Source organism: Heterodontus francisci, chromosome 10 (genome assembly GCF_036365525.1).
Source record: "Heterodontus francisci isolate sHetFra1 chromosome 10, sHetFra1.hap1, whole genome shotgun sequence".
Classification (NCBI taxonomy): Eukaryota; Metazoa; Chordata; class Chondrichthyes; order Heterodontiformes; family Heterodontidae; genus Heterodontus; species Heterodontus francisci.
In genome coordinates, this window is record NC_090380.1 from 35,330,445 (window position 1) to 35,354,205 (window position 23,761).

Here is a 23,761-nt window from a genome sequence, read left to right on the forward strand (position 1 = left end):
TCCATTAATAGAAAGCTGTCACTTACAAAATTTAAATCTCACAAACACCTATTTGCAATTACCTGTCACAGGTGAGGTGGTATTGGTAAATGAATTCCCTGTAAAAAGATTACAAGTGGTTAGGTTGGATATGGCAGATTTCCATCATTATCACCCATGGGGATAATCTGTCAGAGTGCCTTTTTATAAACCAACCCAATGACAGCGATAACAAAATCGGCGGAGGTGTATAATAGGTGCTGATCTGATACTGCAAGTTCTCCGCCTCTGAAGATGCAGATTATCCATATTCTCCCAATTGTATTAATCGGCTATTGACTGTGGCCCAAGGTTTCCAACATCATCAAGGTTGTAAAGTACAGTTACTAGGTGACACCAAACTTGACTGTAAGTGCTTGATCACTGTAGGAGATTATAGAAAATAGAGGCTGTGATCACAGGTCTATGTCTATAAGAGGCATCCAAACTCAACATGGCACTTTCACAATTCATGCAGCTGAGAATAACTTCACTGGATCATCATTCCAGCAGTTCTCTTTGGTTTTAAACAATTAATTTAAACCACCACATTCTCAGAAAGCACATTTCCAGAACCAGTTGTGTTTCATGGAAAGATGGTAGAACATAAAGATTTACAAGACATTTGATCACAAAGATGTGGGGAAAATTTTGAACTCAGAGAGTTGTTGGGATCTGGAATGCTGTACCTGAAAAGGTGGTTCAAGCGGATTCCAGAGATAATTGTAAAAGGGAGTTGGATAGGTTCTTGAGGATGAGGAACTTAGACTTTCATACCTACAGCAGGAATGTGCGGCTAATTTCAACTGCTCTTTGAAGAACCAGCAGAGCCACAACAATGCAAGTAACCTTCTTCTGTCCTGCCAGGTTCTATGATTCTGTAAAACTGGTCCCTGCCTGTGCTCCCTTCCATTCACTCTTAAACTACTGTGCTGACAAACTCCAGTGACAAATGTACCACATGTACAGCTTGACTCATTCTTATATATGTGTTCCAGAGTAAAATAGACGGACTTGCATTTATATAACACTTTTCATGACTTTGAGGTATCATTGATAACTTTATCGCAAATGAAATATTTTGAAGCCTAGTCACTGTCGTAATGTAGGAAAAACAGCAGCTAATTTGCACACAGCACAAACCGACAAACAACAATGTGATAATGACCAAATGATTTTTTTTGTCATGTTGATAGGTATAAATATTGGTCAAGAAACCAGGGACAACTTCTCTGATCATCGTCAAATAGTGCCAAAAGATCTTCTTCATCCACTGAGAGGACAGACAGGGCTACAATTTATTGTCTTATCCAAAAGACAGCACCTCCAACGGCGCGGCACTCCCTCAGCACTGCGTAGACTTTGTCCTCAAGCCTCTGGAATGGGACAGCAACCCACAATATTCTGGATGGCACCAAGAATGTGGGGAGACTATGGAAACTGGGATTGGTCTCCTTAGATCAGAGGTATTTAATACAGGTATTCAAATTTATGAATAATTTCATAGTGTAAATGAGGAGAAACTGTTTTTACTGGCAGGATGTCAGTAACCAAAAGTCAGAGTTGAATGCAATTAGCAAAAAAAACTAGAGAGTTGATGAAGAGAGATTACTTTAACTCCGTGAATTATAAGCTGGAAGGCACTGCCTTATGAGGGAGTGGGTGCAGATCCAGTAATAACTTTCAAATGGGAATTGTGTGTATATATACTTAAAAATGAAAAAGATTCCATGACTGTGGGGAAAGAGCTGGAGAGTGGGACTAATTGGACAGCTCCTTCATAGTGGCAGCACAGACAGAATGAGCTGCCTTCTGTCCTGTATGATTCTATGATAGATCACATCAGCAGTTTGTGGTGTTTCATATGTGCTCAATTTGAACAGTGTTTTTACAATCTTGATATTTTCGAAGAGCACATTTTCAGTACCTGTTCTGGTCTGTGGAGAGGATGTCACATTAACAATGGTGATGTTCGCTGTAAGAAATGTACAATATTTCAGATCAGACAATCAACATTACTTTGTAAATTGTCTACAGATTAAAGGACAGGAAAAATACATTCACAAAAAAGCTACTTAAGGATTATATTGTATAATGTTTAATTTTTCAGGTGTTTAATCGATTCAGACAAATCCCTCCAAAATTTTCTGCAACTAACTTACAGCCTTGCCTCTATTGAATAGAAGAAACATCTATCCCCAGTCAAACTTACACTTTTAGTTGCCAAAAGCCCACTGCTACGCCAATGTTTTGTTGAATGATAATTTTCTTTGGTCCACTGACTGTAGATCTGAATTTATATAATTTTAACGACATTTTAAAAAGACAAACTGCCAGCAAAGTCGTCCTTTTAGCTTCGGATGATCACCTAGTTTACAACACTGTATCCTACATTTCATAGGATTGTGAGGAGAGAGACGAAATGTCTGCTAATTTCCCAGCAAGAACCAAGACCCAGGAAGTTTAAAGGAACTACCTGTTCTTTCAGCAAGCAGAGAAATACTGCTAACTGCTATGATGAAATGACTGAGTGACTGTCATGTGACAAGCCCCTCCCCATCTGTGGTTTTAAGCTGGTGTTTTCTCTGCAGCAGAGGATAAGCAACTGGACTCTGACATGAGCAGACCCTAAGTGGGGGTCCCTCTCTCTCTCTCTCTCTCCAATGCAGTTTGCAAGCTTTCAAAATCCCGCTTGTTGACTGACCATCTTTGTATACTCTGGCCACAGTCCGAACCCCTGTTAGAGGAAATCATCCACATCGCTATCTCCATGTGAGTCACCGGACCAGTCATCTAACTCTTCAAACTAAAAGCCTCAGGACCACTGAATTCAGCTAGAAGCCAGCTGAATCAACAAACTCCACAGACTATATACCTTTTTTAATGGAATCTAACTCAACCAATCTACCTTTCCACACTCTGTAACCTATTTGTGTGTGTAAACCTCTAGTGTGTGTGTGTGAGTGAAAGTTGGTGTGCTAATGTTCAGAGGAATGACTGTCTACCATAAGGTTGTTCCACACATTTAAAAACTATGCACTTACGTTAATGCCCCAATTCCCCTATTGATGTCAGTACATGACATTTACAAGCAGTCAACATTTTCTTTGTGTTATTAGAAAATATATTGGTGTTTTTCTAAGTTTCTAGTACCACTGACAATGGCCATGTGACAATACAATTGTAATTGACTATTAATGTCACTGTCCAGTCCTTTATATGCATCATTGTGCATCTTAAAGGAGATGCTGATGGCAAATCAACAGAGGGGCAGAACCTGTCAATCAATGTAAGAAGGATCACAAGTACATACACACAGTCATGCAAACTTTGTCCATTAATGAACAGCTGTCACTTTCAAAATTTAAATGTCTCAGACATCTAATTACATTTAGCAATTACCTGTCACAGGTGAGGTGGTAGTATTGGTAAAGGAATTTCCTGTAGAAAGATTACAAGTGGTTAGGCCAAATGTGATAGATTTCCATCTTCATCACCCATAGGGATAATCTGTCAGAGTGGCCTTTCATAAACCAACCCAAAGACAGAGATAAGAAAATCGGCTGAGGTGTATAACAGGTACTGATCTGATACTGCAAGCTGCCTACCTCTGCTGAAGATGCATATTATCCATATTATTCCAATTGTATTAAATGGTTAATGGCTGTGGCCCATAGTTTCCGATAAAGGCCTGCTACCCGACCCAAACCCTCCGGGACCTGACGACATGTGTCGGGTTCAGGTCGGGTCAGGTTGCACTTCCGGGTCCGGCATTCAGGCTCAGGTCGGGCCGGGTCGGACACGCTCTATCACAGGTAAGTGGCTCCACTGTTCATTTAATTTTTGGATTAGAAAGGTAGTTTTGTTACAGTTATTTTAAGCTTGTGCAGATCAGCAAGAAAGTGAAAAACAGAAGGTAAGTTAACTGATGGTCAGGTCAGGCGCGGGAAAAAATGGAAGGACTCAGGCCGGGTCAAGCTGGGGTCAGATGTTGTTCTGTTAGACTCAGGTCAGGTTTTTTTTTTTGCAGACCCAAGCAGACCTTTAGTTTCTGATGTCAAAGTTGTAAAGTACTGTTATGAAGTGACACCAAACTTGACTGTAAGTGCTTGATCACTGCAGGAGATTATAGAAAATAAAGGCTGTGATCACAGGTCTATGTCTATAAGAGGCATTCAACCTAAACATGGCACTTTCACAGTTCATGCAGCCGAGATTGACTTCACTGGACCATTATTCCAGCAGTTCTCTCTGGTTTTAAACAATTAACTTAAACCACCACTTTCCCAGAAAGTACATTTCCAGCACAAGGGGAGAGCCAACTGTGTAACAGCCCCGACAATCAAATTTTTCTGCAGCACCTGTGGAAGAGCCTGTCACTCTAGAATTGGCCTTTATAGTCACTCCAGGCGCTGCTCCACAAACCACTGACCACCTCCAGGTGCTTACCCATTGTCTCCCGAGACAAGGAGGCCAAAGAGACATTTCCAGCACCAGTTGTGTTTCATGGAGAATGTGTTGTAACATTAAAAAGGTGCCTGTAAAAGATCTACAAGACATTCGATCACAAGGGGAGATGAGGAGAAATTTCTACACTCAGAGAGTTGTCAGCATATGAAATGCTCTACCTGAAAAGATGGCTGAAGATGATTCCAGAAATAATTTTAAAAGGGAGTTGGACAGGTTCTTGAGGATGAGAAACTTTCAGGGATTCGTACTTAAAGCGGGAATATGGGGTTAATCACAAAGGCTGTTTGAAGAACCAGTACAGGCACAACAAGTCAATAGGCCTCCTTCTGTCCTGCCAGTTTCTATGATTCTATGAAACTGGGTCCCTGCCTGTGTTCATATCCCTTCACTCTTAAATTACTGTGCTGACAAACTCGAGTAACAAATTCACCACATGTACAGCTTGACTCTTATATATGGGTTCCAGAGTAAAACAGAAATAGAAAGACCTGCATCTATATAACACTTTTCATGACATTGAGGCATCATAGAGAACTTTAGAGCAAATGAAATACTTTGAAGCCTAGTCACTATTGGAATGTAGGAAACACAGTAGCTAATGTGCTCACAGCAACGTCCCACCAACAACAATGGGATAATGACCAAACCATCTTTTTTATCATGTTAATAAAGGGATAAATATAGCTCAGGAAACCAGGGACAACTCCTCCGTTCATCTTCAAAATAGTGCCATGGGAATCTTCTCCAAACACCTGAGAGGGCAGATGGGGCAGTCATTTAGTGTCTCAGCCAAAAGACAGCACCTCCAGCAGTGCAGCACTCTCTCAGTACTGCCTAGATGTTGTCCTCAGGCCTCTGGAATGGGACAGCAACCCACAACGTTCTGGCTGGGACCAAGAATGTGGGGAAACTATTAAAACTGGCTTTGTTCTCCTTAGAGGAGATTTCATAGAGGTATTTCATATTATGAATGATTTGATAGCATTGCTATCTTTTTACTGGCTGGAATGTCAGTAACCAAAGGTCATTGTTTGAAGGTAATTAGCAAAAGAACTAAAGAGTTGCTGAAGAGAAATTACTTTGACTCAGTGAGTTGGTATGATCTGGATCGCACTTCCTGAAGAGGTGGTGGATGCATATCCAATAGTAACTTTCATAAGGGAATAGGATATATATATATTTTTTTATTCATTCATGGGATGTGGGCGTCGCTGGCCAGGTCAGCATTTATTGCCCATCCCTAATTGCCCTTGAGAAGGTTGTGGTGAGCTGCCGTCTTGAACCGCTGCAGTCCATGTGGGGCAGGTACACCCACAGTGCTGTTAGGAAGGTAGTTCCAGGATTTTGACCCAGCGACAGTGAAGGAACGGCGATATAGTTCCAAGTCAGGATGGTGTGTGACTTGGAGGGGAACTTGCAGGTGGTGGTGTTCCCATGTATGTGCTGCCCTTGTCCTTCTAGTTGGTAGAGGTCGCAGGTTTGGAATGTGCTGTCTAAGGAACATTGGTGTATTGCTGCAGTGCATCTTGTAGATGGTACACACTGCTGCCACTGTGCGTCGGTAGTGGAGGGAGTGAATGTTTGTAGATGGGGTGCCAATCAAGCGGGCTGCTTTGTCCTGGATAGTGTCGAGCTTCTTGAGTGTTGTTGGAGCTGCACCCATCCAGGCAAGTGGAGAGTATTCCATCACACTCCTTACTTGTGCCTTGTAGATGGTGGACAGGCTTTGGGGAGTCAGGAGGTGAGATACGCGCCTCAGGATTCCTAGCCTCTGACCTGCTCTTGTAGCCACGGTATTTATATGGCTACTCCAGTTCAGTTTCTGGTCAACGGTAGCCCCTAGGATTTTGATAGTAGGGGATTCAGCGATGGTAATGCCGTTGAATGTCAAGGGGAGATGGTTAGATTCTCTCTTGTTGGAGATGGTCATTGCCTGGCACTTGTGTGGCGCGAATGTTACTTGCCACTTATCAGCCCAAGCCTGGATATTGTCCAGGTCTTGCTGCATTTCTACACAGACTGCTTCAGTATCTGAGGATTCACGAATGGTGCTGAACACTGTGCAATCATCAGCGAACATCCCTACTTCTGATCTTATGATTGAAAGAAGGTCATTGAAGCAGCTGAAGATGGTTGGGCCTGGGACACTACCCTGAGGAACTCCTGCAGTGATGTCCTGAAGCTCAGATGATTGACCTTCAACAACCACAACCATCTTCCTTTCATTAGGTATGACTCCAGCCAGCGGAGGGTTTTCCCCCTGATTTCCATTGACCTCAGTTTTGCTAGGGCTCCCTGATGCCATATTCGGTCAAATGCTGCCTTGATGTCAAGGGCAGTCACTCTCACCTCACCTCTTGAGTTCAGCTCTTTTGTCCATGTTTGAACCAAGGCTGTAATGAGGTCAGGAGCTGAGTGGCCCTGCTGGAACCCAACTGAGTGTCACTGAGCAGGTTGCTAAGCAAGTGCCGCTTGATGGCACTGTTGATGACACCTTCCATCACTTTACTGATGATTGAGAGTAGGCTGATGGGGCGGTAGTTGGCCGGGTTGGATTTTTCCTGCTTTTTGTGTACAGGGCATACCTGGGCAATTTTACACATTGCAGGGTAGATGCCAGTGTTGTAGCTGTACTGGAACAGCTTGGCTAGGGGCGCGGCAAGTTCTGGAGCACAGGTCTTCAGTACAATTGCCGGAATATTGTCAGGGCCCATAGCTTTTGCAGTATCCAGTGTCGTCAGTCGTTTCTTGATATCACGTGGAGTGAATCGAATTGGCTGAAGTCTGGCATCTGTGATGCTGGGGACTTCAGGAGGAGGCCGAGATGGATCATCAACTCGGCACTTCTGGCTGAAGATTGTTGAACAAAAATTCCAGGGATGTGGGGAAAGAGCTGGACAGTGGGATTAATTGGACAGCTCGTTCATAGTGGCAGCACAAGCAAAATGAGCTGAACAGCTTCCTTCTGTCCTGTATGATTCTATGATAAATCACATCAGCAGTTTCTGATGGTTTGTAAATACTCAATTTGTACATCAGGATTTTTAACAATCTTGATATTTTCAAAGAGCACATTTTCAGTACCTGTTGTGTTCTGTGGAGAGGATGTCACATCAACAATAGTGATGTTTGCTGTAAGGTAAGTACAATATTTCAGATCAAACAAACAACATTGTCTACAGATTGTGGACAGGTAAAATACATTCACAAAAAGAGCTACTTAAGGATTAGGTTTTAAAATGTTAAATTTTCATTATTTTAATAGATCCAGACTTTTCCCTCCAACAGTTTCTGCAACCAAATTACAGCCTTATCTATGTTGAATAGAAGCAACATCTATTCCCAGTCAAACTTCGACTTTTTGTTTTCAGAAGCCCACTTTTAAATTGAAATCATCCCAAACTGAATCAATATCAGCAATTTTAATATTATATCTAAGTTATTTGTCCTCCCCCTTTAAAATTGTACCACTGATAACGTTCAGAGGACTGGCTATCTACCTTAATTTTCTTCCACACATTTTCAAACTCTGCACTTAATTTGATACACCTCTTCCCCCTTCAATTTCATTTACAACCAGTTGATATATTTTTGTGTTATCAAATTATATTGGTGTTTTCTGAGTTTTCAGCACCAGTGAGAAGGGATGTGTGACATGATAATTGGATCTGACTATTACTCTCTGTTCCCCTCCATACCTGTGCATCATTGTGCATTTTAAAGTAGATACTGATGACAAATGAACAGAGGGCACAGAATTTATCAATTAATGTATACTGGTGAAAAGGAGCACAAGCACATTTGTACAGTCATGTAAAGAAAAATCAAGCTTTGTCCATTAATCTACGGCTTTCAAAGTTTAAGTCTCTTACCCATCACAGGTGAGGTGGTAGTATTGCTAAAGGAATTCCCTGTAAGAAGATTACAAGTGGTTAGGTTGGATGTGGTAGATTTCTATCTTCACAATGTGTAGGGCGAATCTGGTGAAGTGGCTTTTTATAAACCAGCAGAATGTCAGTGGAGAAGGTGTCACTCGGCTTTGGTGTATAACAGGTCCCAATCTGATACTGCCTCTGCTGATGATGCAAATTACCCCCTGTTGTATTATATGTCTAATAGCTATGGCCCATGCTTTCTGACGTCAAGGTTTTAAAGTATAGTTATTGATGGTATGTGCTTGATCGTTGTAGGAGATTATGGACAATAAAGGCTGCAATCACAGTTCTACATTCTATAAGAGGCATCCAACTTCATCATGGTACTTTCACAATTCATGCAGCTGAGATTGACTTCACGGGACCAGTGGTCCAGTTGTTTTCTCTGGTTTTAAACAATTAACTTAAACCACTACGTTCTTAGAAAGTTGTAACATTGAAAAAAATGTGCCTGTAAAAGGTGTACAAGATATTTGATCACAAAGGGAGATGAAGAGAAATGTCTGCACTTGGAGAGTTGTCCAGACCTGGAATGCTCTACCTGAAAATGTGGTTGAAGCTCGTTCTGTAAATAATTTTAAAAGGGAATTGGACAGTACTCGAGGATGAGGAGTGCACAGAGTTAAGAACTAAAAGCAGGTATGTTGGACTAATCACACCTACTCGTTCAAAGAACCAGCAGAGGCACACTGGCCAAATGGCCTCCTTCTGTTCTGTAAGCTTCTATGGTTCTATGAAACTGCATTTGCTCATGTCTCTCAGCTCCCAAACTACTGTGCTGAGAAACACTGGCAACTAACTCACCACAAATCACATACACTGCTTGATTTATTTTTACATACGATGCCTGGGCTGCAGAATGCAAAAGGAAGAGAAAGATTTGAATTTATGGTGCATTTCCATGACATCAGGGCCTCACAAAGCACCTTACAGCAAATGAAATATTTTTGAAGCCTAGTCACTGTTGGAATATAGGAAACACAGCAGCTAATTTGCACACAGTAAGGCCCCACAAAAAAATCAGTGTGATAATAGTGAGATAACCTGTTTTATTGATGTTGGTAGTGGGATAAACATTGGTCAGGAAACCAGGGAGAACTCATCTGTTCACCTTCAAAATAATGCCATAGGAACCTTCACCATCCACCTGAGACGGCAAGTGAGGCTGATCCAAAAGACACACCTCCAAAAGTGCAGTACTCCCTCTCTACTGTCTAGGTTTTGCTCTTAGGTCTCTGGAATGGGACATCAACCCTCAACCTTCTGGCTGGTACAAAGAACTTGGATAAACTAGTAAAACTGGGATTGTTCTGCTTAGAGCAGAGGAGATTAAGAGGAGATTTAATAGAGATGATCAAAGTTGTGATTGGTTTTGATAGAGGCAGGAGGATTGGTAACTAGAGATCATGGAGTTCAGGTAATTAGCAAAGAACCAGAGGGGAGATGAGAAGAAATTACTTTAACTCATTGAATTGTTATGAGCTGAAATGCACTACCTGACAAGGTGGTGGAAGCAAATTTAATAGTAACTTTTAAAAGGGATCAGGATATATACTTGGCATGGAGAAAATTCCAAGGCTGTGTGAAAAAAGCAGGATAGTGGGACTGATTGGATAGCTCTTTCATAGCTCCAGCACAGGCATATGGGCTGAATAGCCTCATTCTGTCTTCTATGATTCTGTGATAAATCACATCAGCATTTTCCGGTGGTTCATAAATATTCAATCTCGGCATCAGGTTTCTTATATTACAAGGACAAAGAACAGTACAGCACAGGAATAGGCCATTTGGCCCTCCAAGCCTGCGCCGATCTTGATGCCTGCCTAAACTAAAACCTTCTGCACTTCCGGGGACCGTATCCCTCTTACATTGTAAATATTTTGAAAGAGCACATTACCCGTACCTGTTGTGTTCTGTAGAGAAGTTGTCACATTAACAGAATTGATGTTCACTGTAAGTAAAATACAAGATATCAGATCAGACAATCAACAGCCACGCCCTGTCTGCAACATTTCTTTGTAAATTGCTCACAGATTATGGAACAGAGTGAACTACTTAAGGATTATGCTGTTAAATGTTAAATATTTCATGAGTTTAATAGAACCAGGCTATTCCCTCCAGCAGTTTCTGCAACCAAGTTACGGCCTTGTCTGTATGATTGGAAGCAACATCTATTCCCAGTCATAGTTAGACTCTTTCGCCAGGACCTTACTGGCTCCCAGGAGGTGGGCTGGGATGACAAGAGGCAGGTAAAATCACAGGGAGCCGCGTCGGATCGGGGCATTTTATTCAACAGCGGGACCGAAAGCGGAGAAGCTGCCCGCTACAAGGAGGTGACCAGCCAATTTCATTAATGCACAATAAAGGGCACTTTACAGTGCTGTCAGCATTTTGGCGATGGCAGATTGACCACCTGTCGCTTGGGGAGGCTGCCAGCAGCAGTCCGGGGTGGAAGTTTAAATGGAATAAAGATGGGACCGCAGGCAGGGAAGGCAGCCCCCTGCAGCCATAACCATTTCCCTACAAGAGTTTTCCCTCTGGCACTCGGCTCCTCCTGAGTTTTAAAAATTTTTTCTAACTTACCTGCAGTAGGCCCCAGGTCTGCTGCACAACTCAGCTGCAACCACCTCTCCTGGTGACGCTGCTGAGGCTTCATTGGTTGGCAGGCCCACAGGAGGCGTATTAGGAGGCGGCCTGTGGTAAAATTGCTGGGCTGTTCCCGCTGTTTGCAAGTGCAGGCTCGGGACCGGCTTTGTATCCTGACATCGGGGTCCCAATTTCCCTGTACAATTCAGCCCCGTGTTGTCAAATATCCACTTTTGAATTTAATTCAACCCAAACAGAACCAATTTCAAAAATGTTAATATTAATTTGAATTTATGAATTCCCCATCTGCCCCCGATTGTGCCACTGATAATGTTCAGAGGAATGGCTGTTTACCCTGAATTTTTTCCACACAGCTACAAACCATGGATTCATATTGATGACCCTTATCTCCTCTGGTGTCAGTACATGCTGTTTGCAAGCAGACAACATTTCCTTTGTGTTATTAGAAAATATATAAGTGGTTTTCTGAGTTTCCAGTACCAGTGATAAGGGTGTGTTACAAGACAATTGGATCTGACCATTACTCTCTCAATTCAGTCCTTCCATATGCATCATAGTGCGCCTTAAAGAAAGGGCTAATGGCAAATGAACAGAGGAGCAGAATTTATCAATCAATGTGCATTGGTGAGAAGAAGCACAAGTACATTTGTACAGCCATTTAAACAAGATCAAACTTTGTCCATTAATGGCGAAATATAAATCTGTCAAACATCTATTTGCAAATACATGTCACAGGTGAGGTGGTAGTATTGGTAAAGGAATTCTCTGTAAAAAGATTACAAGTGGTTAGATTGTATGTGGTAGATTTGCATCTTCACTGGGACTAACCTGGCAAAAAAACCTTTATAAAACTAAAATTGGCTGAGGTCAATCCGTTACTTCAAGCTGCCCACCTCTGCTGCTGTTGCAAATTACCCCCAGTTGTATGATTATGGCTAAGGGTTCAGTCCGATGGATTCCAACACCATCCAATGGGTGAAGTATAGCTATTAGGTGACACCAAGCTCGACGGTAAGTGTTTGAACATTAGAGAAGATTATAGAAAATAAAGGCTGTGATCACAGATGCACATTTATAAGAGGCATCCAACCTCAACACGGTACTTTCACAATTCATGCAGCTGAGATTGACTTCAATGGACCATCGTTCCAGCAGTTCTCTCTAGATTTAAACAAATAAATTAAACCACCACATTCTCAGAAAGCACATTTCCAATACTTGTTTTGTTTAATGGAGAAGATGCTGTCACTTTGAAAACAATGGTGCTTGTAAAAGGTGTACAAGTTATAAGATCGAGAAGAGAGATGAGGAGGAAATTCTGTCAGGACTGGAACACTGTACCTAAAACAGTGTTGGCAGCGCATTCCATAAAAATTTCAAAAGGGAGTTGGATAGATACTTTAGGATGAGGAACTTACAGGGTTTCAAACATAAAACAGGGACGTGGGGTTAATTACAACTGCCGTTTGAAGAGCCAGCACAGGCACAATGGGCCAAATGGTCTCCTTCGAACCTGTAGGTTTCTATGATTTTATGAAACTGGACTCTGCTTGTGCTCATATCCCTTCGCTCTTAAACTACTGTGCTGAGAAACACCAGCAACAAATTCACCACAAATCACATGTACAGCTAGATTCATTCTTATATACAGTGCCTGAGCTCCAGAGTAAAAGAGAAAGAGAAAGATTTGCATTTATATAATGCTTGTTATAACATCAGGCAGTCACAGAGAGCTTTATAGCTAATGAAATATTTTTGAAGGCTAGTCACTGTTGTAATGTCAGAAATGTGGCAGCAAATTTACACAGCAAGCTCCCACAAATATAGCTCAGGGAACCAGGGACAACTCCTCTGTTCATCTTAAATAATGCCATGGGGATCTTCTCCATTCACCTGAGAGGGCAGACATCTCATCCAAAAAAGAGCACTTCCGAAAGTGCAGCACTCCCTCAGTACTGTCTAGATTTTGTCCTTTTTTGAATTTAAATCCACCCAAACATAGGGTCACGTGCCAGCACGATCTAGTGTGTGACAGGTCATTTAAATGTGCAGGGTGGGCCACTCCCCAATCATGTGGCAGAAGCGGCCTTGGTGACGACATGAACTGCCTCTGCACAGGCACCGGCGCCATTTTTATAGGGCTGCCAGACCTGCCACAAAAACTGCAGAGTTGAACCACAAATAAATTCTCAGCCCTTCCCCTCCCCCAAAATACTTAAATTGCCGAGTTGACTTCTCCAGCCCCCGCAACTGCACAAAGTGCAGAGATCACCCCAACCCATCCCCTCCACTACACTAAAAATCCTACCTTTCCCCCTTCCCCAGCTCAGTAGCACCAGCTTTCCCTAGACTGGAAAGTGAAGGCGCGTGAGTGCAGGCCGTCGCACTGAAGATCCCGGACAGCTGGAAAGATAGTGAAGAATTGTCCGTAAATGTATGCATGAAGTTTGTTTAAATATTTAAAGTCGGATCCCGTCGCCAAGCTGCGGGAGTGCTGCCATGGAGCCCCACTGCCGCCAGGAAGACCGGGCCCAGTGAGGTCAGCGTCAGGCTGCTGCCGCTGGGATCTTCCAGTGCCCCCTCCCCCCCGACCCCACTGCCACAGAGCAGACCTCGAGAGCTCAATACAATTCAGCCCCAAAACACATTCAGAAATATTAATATTTATTCTATGTCACTAATTCTCCTACCAATGAAAATTGTATCACTGATAATGTTCAGAAACATCGCTGTCTACCCTGAGTTTAGAATCATAGAAAAATTATGGCACAGGAGGCCATTCATGGCTGTGTTGACATGACTGTGTCTGTGCCGGCAGTTTCTTCCACACATTTACAAACTGTGCACTTACTTTGATGCAGCATTTCCCCTATGATGTTAGTGCCATTTACAAGCAGTTGACATTTTCTTTGTATTATTAGAAAATATATTGTTGTTTTGCTGAGTTTCCAGTACCAGTGACAATGAGTGTGTGACAATACAGTTGTATCTGACTATTACTTCCACTGGCCAGACCTTCACCGTGCCACATTGTGCATCTTAAAGGAGATGCTGATGGCAAATGAACAGAGAGGACAGAATTTATCAATCAATGTACATTGGTGAGGAGGTGCACAAGTACATACAGTCATGTCAAAAAAAATCAAACTTTGTCCATTAATGCACAGCTATTACTTTCAAAATTTAAATCTCTCAAACCCCTATTTGCAATTACCTGTCACAGGTGAGGTTGTAGTATTGGTAAAGGAATTTCCTGTAAAAAGATACAAGCGGTTAGGTCGGATATGGTGTGTAGGGCTAACCTAGCAGAGTGGCTTTTATAAACCAGCAGAAAGTTAGTGAATAAGTAAATCGGCTGAGGTGTATAACAGATGCCAATCTGATACTGCAAGCTCTCCAATGTTGCTGAAGTTGTAAACTGACCCCAATGTCTGATACGGCTACTGGCTCTAGCCGATGGATTACAACGAATCAAGGTTGCAAAGTACAGTTATTAGGTGACACTGAGATTGACTGGAAGTGTAGGAAATTAGAGGTAATAAAGACTGTGATCACAGATCTACTCCTATGAGAGACATCAAACCTCAGCATGGCACTTTCACAATTTATGTAGCTGAGATTGGCTTCACCGGACCATTGTTCCAGCAGTTCTCTTTGTTTTTAAAGAAATCTTAAACCACCAAATTCTCAGAAAGCACATTTCCAGCAGCTTTTGTGTCTGATGGATGAGATAGTGTAGGATTGTAAAAGAAAAAAATGCCTGTAAAGGGTGTAAAAGATATTAGATCGAGAGGGGAGATGAGGAGAATTCTTTCACTCAGTGAGTTGTCAAGATCTGGAATGCTGTACCTGAAGAGGTAATGGAAGCTGATACCATAAATAATTTTAGAAGGGAGTTGGAAAGGTATTTAAGGATGTGGAACATGTGGGTTTATGGACATAAAGCAGGGGTGTGGGACTAAGAACAACTGCTCTTTCAAAGAACCAGCATAGAAAGGATGGGCCTGATGATCTCCTTCTGTGCTGTAAGTTTCTATGATTCTATGATTCTATGGATCTGGCCTCTCCATATGTTATTATCCCTTAGCCCCTAAACTATTGTGCTGAGAAACTCCAGCAACTAATTCACCATAAATCACGTACACTGCTTGATTCATTCTTATGTCTGGGTTCCAGGGTGAGAAAGGAAGACTTTCATTTCTATAATGCTTCGTGTGGTATCAGCAAATCACAAATTACTTTACAGCAAATGAAATATTTTTGAAGCCTCGGTCCTGTCTTAACATAGGAAAAGTAGCTGCCAAAAAAGCTCCACTAACAGCAGTGTGATAATGAGCAGATAACCTGTTTTAGGCATAGTGGTAGAAGGATAGATATTGGTTAGGAAACCTGGGAGAGCTCAGCTGTTCATCTTCAAAATAGTTCCATACAGATCTTCTCCACAGATCCCTGAAAGTAGCAGGATACATAGATAAAGAATATTTTCTTTCATTTGCCAAGGCATAGAATATAAGAGAAGGATGTTATGCTGGAACTGGAGGCACCACTGGAGTACTGCGTACAGTTCTGGTCACCACTTTACAGAAAGGATGTGATCACTAGAGAAGGTACTAAGGAGATTTACGAGGATGTTGCCAGGATTGGAGAATTTTAGATGTGAGGAAAGACTGGATAGGCTGGGATTGTTTTCTTTGGGACAGGGGCAACGGAGGGGAGATTGAATTGAGATGCATAAAATTGAGAACCCTAGATAAAATCGATAGGAAGGACCTATTTCCCTTAGTAGAGAGATGAAACACCAGGAGGCATAGATTTAAAGTTAATGGTAAGATGATTAGAGGGGAATTGAGGAGAAATGATTTCATCCAGAGGGCAATGGGAGTCTGAAACTCTCAGCCTGAATAGGTAGTAGAGACAGAAACCCTCACTGCATTTATTTGAAGTGCTGTAACCAACAAGAGCTGGAAAGTGGGATTAGGCTGGATATCTCATTCTCAACTGGCACAGACACAATGGGCCAAATGGCCTCCTTCTGTGCAACAAATTTCTGATTTCTGATTCCTACTATGGTATCCACCTGAGAGTGCAGATGGGGAGCGACTTGACGCCTCATCTGCAAGACAGCACCTCCAGCAGTGCAGCACTCCCTCAGTATTGTCTAAATATTGTTCCCAGGTCTCTGAAATAGGACATCAGCCAACAACCTTCTGGATCATACCAAGAATGTGGAAAAACTAAAGAAAGTGGGACTGTTCTCCTTACTGCAGAGAAGATAAAGAGGAGATTTAATAGTGGTATTCATATTATGACTGATGTTGATAGAGTAACTAAGGAGAAACTGTTTCTACTGGCAGGCAGGTAGGTAACCAGAGATCACACTTTTAAGGAGGAATTACTTTTATTCAGCGAGTTGTTCTGATCTAGAATGGACTACATGAAGAGGTGGTGAAACAGATTCAATTGTAATTTTCAAAAGGGAATTGGATATATGCTTGAAAAGGAGAAACTTTCAGAGCTATGTGGAAAAAGCAGAGTAATGGGACTAATTCGATAGCTCTTTCAAAGGGGCAGCACTGGCATGAAGGGCTGAACAGCATCCTTCTCTCCTGTATGATTCTATATTAAATCACATCAGCATTTTCTGGTTGTTCTTATCGACCCAATTGCAATGTCAGGCATCTTACATTTAACATTTTCAAAGAGCACATTTTTAATACCTCTTGTGTTCTGTGGAGAGGATGTCACATTAATAATAGTGATGTTTGCTGTAAGGAATTTCAGAATTTCAGTTTAGACAATCAACATTACTTTGTAAATTGTTCACAGATTATGGCACAGGTGAAGTACAGTCACAAAAACAGCTACTTAAGGATTATATTGCAAAATGTTAAATTTTTCATGAGTTTAATAGATTCAGACTATTCCTGCCAACATGTTTCTGCAACTAGGTTACGGCCGTGTCTGTATTGAATGGAAGCCACATCTATTCTCAGTTAAACATAGACGTTTTGTTGTCAAAAGTCTGGTTTTGAGTTTATATCTACCCAAATATAAATGCTTTCAGAAATGTTCATATTAATTCTAAATCATTAGCCTCTCCCAATTAAAATTGTGCCACTGATGATGTTCAGAGGAATGGCTGTCTACCCTGAGATTCTTCTACACATCTACAAACTATTCTCGTACATTGATGCACCGTTTCTCCCTCTGATGTCAATATATGACATTTAGAAGCAGTTGACTTTTTTGTATTATTAAAGTATATTGTTTTTTTACTCAGTTTCCAGTACCAGTGACAATGGGCGTGTGCCAAGGCAATTAGGTCTGACTAGTACTCTCTGTCCAGACCTTCACCGTGCATCATTGTGCACCTTAAAGAAGATGCTGATGGCAAATGAACAGCGGGGGCAGAATTTAACACTCAATGTGCATTGGTGAGAAGGAGCACAAGAGCACAAGTACACCTGCACAGTCATATAAACACAAATCAAACTTTGTTCATTGATGTACGGCTGTCGCTTTCAATATTTAAATCTCTCAAACACCTATTTACAATAACCTGTCACATGTGAGGTAGTAGTATTGGTAAAAAGAATTTCCTGTAAAGTATTACAGTGGTGAGGTTGAATGTGGTAGATTTCCATCTTACTCCCCATGGGGCTAATTTAGTGGAGTGGCCTTTTATAAACCATCCCAAGAAAATCAGCAGAGGTATAACAGGTGCCAATCTGATACTGTAAGCTCTCCACCTCTGCTGAAGTTGCAAATTACCCCCAATTGCATTATATGTCTAGGGGCTGCTGCCCATGGTTTACATCACCATCTAGGTGGTGAACTAGAACTATTAGGTAACATCACGTTGACTGTAATGTTTCTTATATTCTTCATATTTTAAAAGAGCACATTTTCAGTACCTGTTGTGTTCTGTGGAGAGGATGTCACATTAACAATAGTGATGTTTGCTGTAAGGAAAATACAGCATTTCAGATCAGACAATCAACAGCTATACCCTATCTCTGACATTTCTTTGTTCAACTTTTCATAATTTTTTTTGCAACCAAATTACATCCTTGATTGTACTGACTAGAAGCAACTATTCCCAGTCAAACGAAAGAAAGTAAGAACATTAGAAATAGGAGCAGGAGTAGCCTGCTCCACAATTCAGTACGATCATGGCTGATTTTCTGCCTCAACTCTACTTTCCCACCCACTCTCCATATCCTTTGATTCCCTGAGAGACCATAAATCTGTTTATTTCAGCCTTGAATATATTCAACAATGGAGCATCCACAACCCTCTGGGGTAGAGAATTCTAACGATTCACAGTCCTCTGAATGAAGAAATTTCTCCTCATCTCAGTCCTAAATGATCAACTTCTTATCCTGAGGCTGTGCCCCTTGTTCTAGATTGCCCAATGATTGATGTCAGGCTAACTGGCTTGTAGTTCCCTATTCTCCCTCTCCCCACTCTCTTGAATAGTGGTGTCACATTTGCTGATTTCCAATCCATTAGGACCATTCTAGAATCTAAGGAATTTTGGGAAATCATAAACAGTGCATCCACTATCTCTGCAACTAACTCTTTTAGAACCCTATAATGTAGGCCATCAGGTCCTGAGGATATGTTAGCTTATGGTCCCTTATGTTCCTCTAAAACTTTTACTCTGCTGATACTAATTAGCTTAAGTTCCTCGCTCTTGTTAGCCCCTGGGTTTCCCTTTATTTCTGGTATGTAATTTGTGTCTGCTACTGAGAAGACAGAAACAAATTATTTGTTTAATACCTCTGGCCATTTCTTCATTCTCCATGATAATTTCTTCTGCTTCTGCCTCTAAAGGATCAACTTTTACTTTAGCTACTCTCCTTTTTATATAACTGTAAAAGCTCTTACAATCTGTTTTTATATTCCTGGCTAGTTTACTCTCATTCTATTTTTTCCCCTTTTTATCAGCTTTCTGGTTGTCTTCGCTATTTTCAAAACCTCATCCAATACTTAGGGTTACTACTACTCTTTGCAACATTATAAGCCTCTTCTTTTCATCTACATCCTTAACTTACCTAGTAAGCTAGAGATAGATCTTTCTCACTGAGTTTTTGTTTTTTAATGGAATGTATTTTTGTTGAATCATTTCTTTAGATATTTTCCATTGTTTATCTACCACCATAGCTTTTAGCCTATTTACCCAATCAAACTTAGCCAGCTCTCCCCACCCACCCCCCCCCCCCCACCTCCCCTCCCCCATACCTATGAAATTGGCTTTGTTTAAGTTTAAGATTCTTGTATTGGACTTGAATATGTCACTCTCAAATATAATATGGAACTTAATTGTATTATGATCACTTTTACTATTGGATTTCTAATTGCACAATATCAGATCTAAAATAGCTTTGCCTCTGGTTGGTTCCACAAAGTATTATTTTAGGGAACTGTCATGAAAGCATTCTATAATCTCATCTTCCAGACAACCTTTGCCAAGTTGATTTGTCCAGTCTATCTGTTACAAGCTCCAACTGTTTCCTGCTCAATGCTCTGTCCAACTGTATAAATATTGTTAGGAGGCCTATAAATTACTTCCACCAGCATTTTCTGACACTTGTTATTCCTAACCTCCACTCATAATGATTCTACTTCTTGATTTTCTGTGCCAAGATCCTTTCCTACTACTGTCCTTATGTTATCCTTTACTATCAGGGCCAATCCTTCTCCTTTTCCATTTTGCCTGTCTTTTTGAAATGTTGTGTACCTTATTTTCCAACCCTGGTCACTTTGTAACCATGTCCCTGTAATGGCCATTGGATCAAACCCATTTATCTCTATTTATGCTGCTAGTTTGTCTATCTTGTGAATGCTTCATGCATTCAGATAAAGAGGCTTTAATTTTATATTTTTTTAACCATTAATCCTTGCATGGAACTTATCCGCTAATGCACGATGACCTCTCTCTGTCCCTTCCTGTCCCACTCTGCTTCTCTTTCCCCATGTCACTACACTGCACTATTGCCTTGACTTTACTCTTTAGATTACTAAATTTCCCTTCACCTGAGTCCTCTCTGACCTCTTTAAAGCCCTATCCACAGCCCTAGTTATACAATTCGCCAAGATGCTATTTCCAGCCCAGTTTAAGTGGAGCCCAATCCAACAGAACAGCTTTCTCTTTCCCCAGTACTGTGCCAGTGTTCCATGAATCAAAACCCCTTTTTCCCACACCACTCTTTGAGCCATGCATTTAATTATCTAATCTGTTTGACCCATGCCAATTTGCATTTGGTTCAGGTGGTAATCCAGGAGATTATTCCCCTAGAAATTCTGCTTATTAATTTAGAACCCAGTTTCTCAAACATCCTCTGCAGAACCTCATTCTTAGTTCTACCTCTGTCATTGGTTCCTACATGATCCATGACAACTGATCCCTTCCCCTCCCATTCCAAGTTCTTCGCCAGCCATCAGGAGGGGCTGAATTTTCAAACAGGGTTGAGAACCCAACACCTGGATGATTTCTGGGTCCCGAGGCCGTGCCTCAGCTGCATCGCCCTCACGATGCGATCTTTAAATGTTAATGCCCTAATTGGACAGAAGGTGAGCCCGGCGCCCCAATTAGTGGGCCAAGCATCTGCAGGAGGTGTGAGCTGCCTGCAGAACATGAGCGACAAAGGCAGGCAGCAGCCATGATGGAGCCTGGCACTGCCTTGATGAGCAGAGCAGGCAGCTCTGTGGAGGGACAGCAGAATAAAGAGGTGAAGCAGCACTTCCAAAATAAAGAAAAAAATCCCGCGCTTGGTCTGGCACAAGACCCCCATGGCCAAAACATTTAATCTTCCAACAATAAAGTTTGCCCCCTGCCCACTGTGAGCCTGACAACTGTGTACTATTGTGCACTAAACTGGTCGGGCTCACCGTAACCTTAATTGAAAATGACAGTGCGGACTCCCCCCACCCCAACCCCTTAACAAGCTCTTCCATGAGCTTAATGGGCCCTTAATTGGAGGCGAGCAGCTTCCCTGTTCCCTTCCCCTGCACCCTCACATTGAAAATTGTGGAATGTCCTGGAGGCATCGGGTTCTGGAGACAAACTCCAGGATCACGATTTTCAAATTGTCTCTGCACCCAGTCCCTACCCCGCTGGAATTTGAAAATCTGGCCTGAGATTTCCTGAACCCTGGCACTGAGCAGGTAACAGAACCTTCTGAACTGTTGGTCTTGGCTGCAGAGAACAGTATCTATTCCCTGACTATATTGTCCTCAACCACTACCACATTCCTTTGTACTCCCCCCACTTGAATGGCCTTCAGCACCATGGTGCCATGATCAATTTTCCCATCATGCCAACATGAGTTCTTCTCATCCAACCAGGCAGCAAGTACCTCGTACCTGTTGGACAATGACTAGGGCCAAAGCTCCTCCGTCACTACATCCTGGATCCCCATAACTGCCTATCTCACAGTCGCACCCTCCTGCCTCTATTAACCCGTTGAGGGCGACTGCCTCTTGGAACAAAGTATCCAGGTAACCTTCTCCCTCCCCGATGCCCCAAGGTTCTGACCGAAAATTCTGTTATTGAACTTAAATCAGTTGAAAAAGAACCAATTTCAGAACTATTATTATTAATTCTAAGTCATTAAGCCCCCCATTTGAGGTTGTGCAACAGATGATGTTTAGAGGAATGGCTGTCTACCTGAGTTTCTTCCACACATTTACAAATTATACACTCACTTCGATGCACTGCTTCATCATCTGGTGTCAACACATGCCATTTACAAGCTGTTGACATTTTGTGTTATCAAAAGTATATTGATGTTTTTCAAAGATTGTAGCACATATAATATGGAGCGTGCAACATAACAATTGGATCTGACTATTGCTGTCTCTGTCCATTCCTTCCCTGTGCATCATTGTGCACCTAAAAGAAGATGCTATGGCAAATGTACAGAGCGGACAGAATTTGTTAATCAATGTCCAATGGTGAGAAGCAGCACAAGTACATTTGTACAATTGTGTAAACAAGAATCAAACTTTGTCCACTAATGTACAGTTGTCATTTTCAAAATTTAAATCACTCAAACACCTATTTGTCACACATGAAATGGTAATATTGATAAAAAGAATTCCCTGTAAAAAGTTGACAAATGGTTAGGTTGATTGTGCTGGATTTTCATCTTCACTGCCCGAAGGGTAATCTGGTAGAGTGGCCCTTTATAGAACCAGCCCAATGTCAGTGGATAAGAAAATCTGGGATGTATAACAGGTGCCGATCTGATACTGCAAGCTCTCCACCTCTGCTGAAGTTGCAAATTACCCCCAAAGGTATTATGTTGCTAAGGGCCTAGGCCCATGGTTCACAACACCATCAAGGTTGAAAAATGTTGTTCTTAGATGACACCAAGCTTGACTGTAAATGCTTGGACATTGTAAGAATTATAGACAATAAAGACTGTGATATAGGAGATTATAGACAATAAAGACCGTGATCGCAGGTCTACATCTACAAGAGACATACATCCAACCTCACATGGCACATTCAAAATTCATGCAGCTTCATTGGGCCATTGTTCCAGCAGTTCTCTCCCACTTTAAACAACTAACATTCTCAGGAAGCACATTTCCACTACCTGTTGTGTTTGATGGAGAAGATGGTGTAGGTTTGAAAGAAGTGGTGCCTGTGAAAGGAGTACAAGATATTTGATAATATATGATTGGCAAACCTATTACGTTGAACAGAAGAAACAATCAGTTCCAGTTAAATAGAACACACGTGTTTTCAGTAAATCCTAGAAAAATCCAGGCAGGGTGAAAGGAATCCCTTTCATAAAGATCTTTCCTTTCATCTACTATCAGCCAAGATGATCTTCAAATTAGTCTGTTTCTTTAAAAAAAAAAATCAATCAGTATATCAACAAATGAGACAGACCATAAGCATATGGTTTACTTGATCGTATTCTCTATGGACTTGCTCAAAACTGACCAATAGGTCTGGTTGGGACTGTATTGGATCATTTTTATTTTATCATTCAAATATCTGGTCTTCACATTTTTCTGAGTTCTTTGCTGATCCTAAGCAAAAGTATATTCATAAGTGCCTAGGCACCACATTAATACCTTCTCTGCCCCAGTCCTTCATTTTAGGTATTAATGGATGCATCACATCTGTTAGCAGTCGGGAAGGCAAAGTTTGTCAATTTCTATGCATTGAAGCAAATCATATTGAGATTCAACACAAATGTACTTGTACATATATATAAACTGAATCAAACTTTGACCATGATTTTAACATGGTAATGCTCAGAGCAATAGCTAGTTTGTTTCTACATGTACATTTTATCTCAGTTGGATGTGCTTTCACCCCAAGACAATAATCGATGCAAGCACTTATTTGAAGACAGAATGAGCTGTATAGATGGCTCTACAGAGACCGGCTGCTGAGACTTCTGCAGCATCTACAGACAGAAGCAGAATATGAATATAACAGCCCTTGTAAAGAAAGAAAGAACTCACATTTACATTCTGTCTTTCACAACCACCAGACCTCCAAATGTGCTTTATATCCAAATAAATACTTTTGAAGTGTAGTCACTTTGTAATCTAAGAAACACAACAGCCAAAGCAGCAGCAAGCTTGCACAAACTTCAATGTGATAGTGACCTGATAATCTGCTTTTGTGATGTTGATTGAGGAATAAATATCGGCCAAGGCATCAGGGAGAACTCTCCTGCAAAATAGTGCTACGCGATTGTTTA

The 23,761-nt window shown here is 41.5% G+C and overlaps 1 protein-coding gene across 5 annotated transcripts in view; it reads right to left on the bottom strand.

The window, feature by feature from the left end:
- LOC137374394 (adhesion G-protein coupled receptor G2-like) overlaps positions 1-23,761 on the bottom strand; it is a 187,610-nt gene that overhangs the window by 94,979 nt on the left and 68,870 nt on the right. For 4 of the 5 annotated variants that reach the window (XM_068040435.1, XM_068040432.1, XM_068040433.1 and 1 more), the window contains 10 exons: positions 22,637-22,684; positions 17,945-17,992; positions 16,748-16,795; positions 14,245-14,283; positions 10,327-10,374; positions 8,361-8,399; positions 7,573-7,620; positions 3,421-3,459; positions 1,946-1,993; positions 63-98 (listed from right to left, as the gene is read on the bottom strand). In XM_068040435.1, coding sequence (XP_067896536.1) covers positions 63-98; positions 1,946-1,993; positions 3,421-3,459; positions 7,573-7,620; positions 8,361-8,399; positions 10,327-10,374; positions 14,245-14,283; positions 16,748-16,795; positions 17,945-17,992; positions 22,637-22,684 — 441 coding nt within the window. The remainder of the gene's footprint in view (positions 1-62; positions 99-1,945; positions 1,994-3,420; positions 3,460-7,572; positions 7,621-8,360; positions 8,400-10,326; positions 10,375-14,244; positions 14,284-16,747; positions 16,796-17,944; positions 17,993-22,636; positions 22,685-23,761) is intronic. The other variant, XM_068040434.1, reaches the window with a different exon arrangement.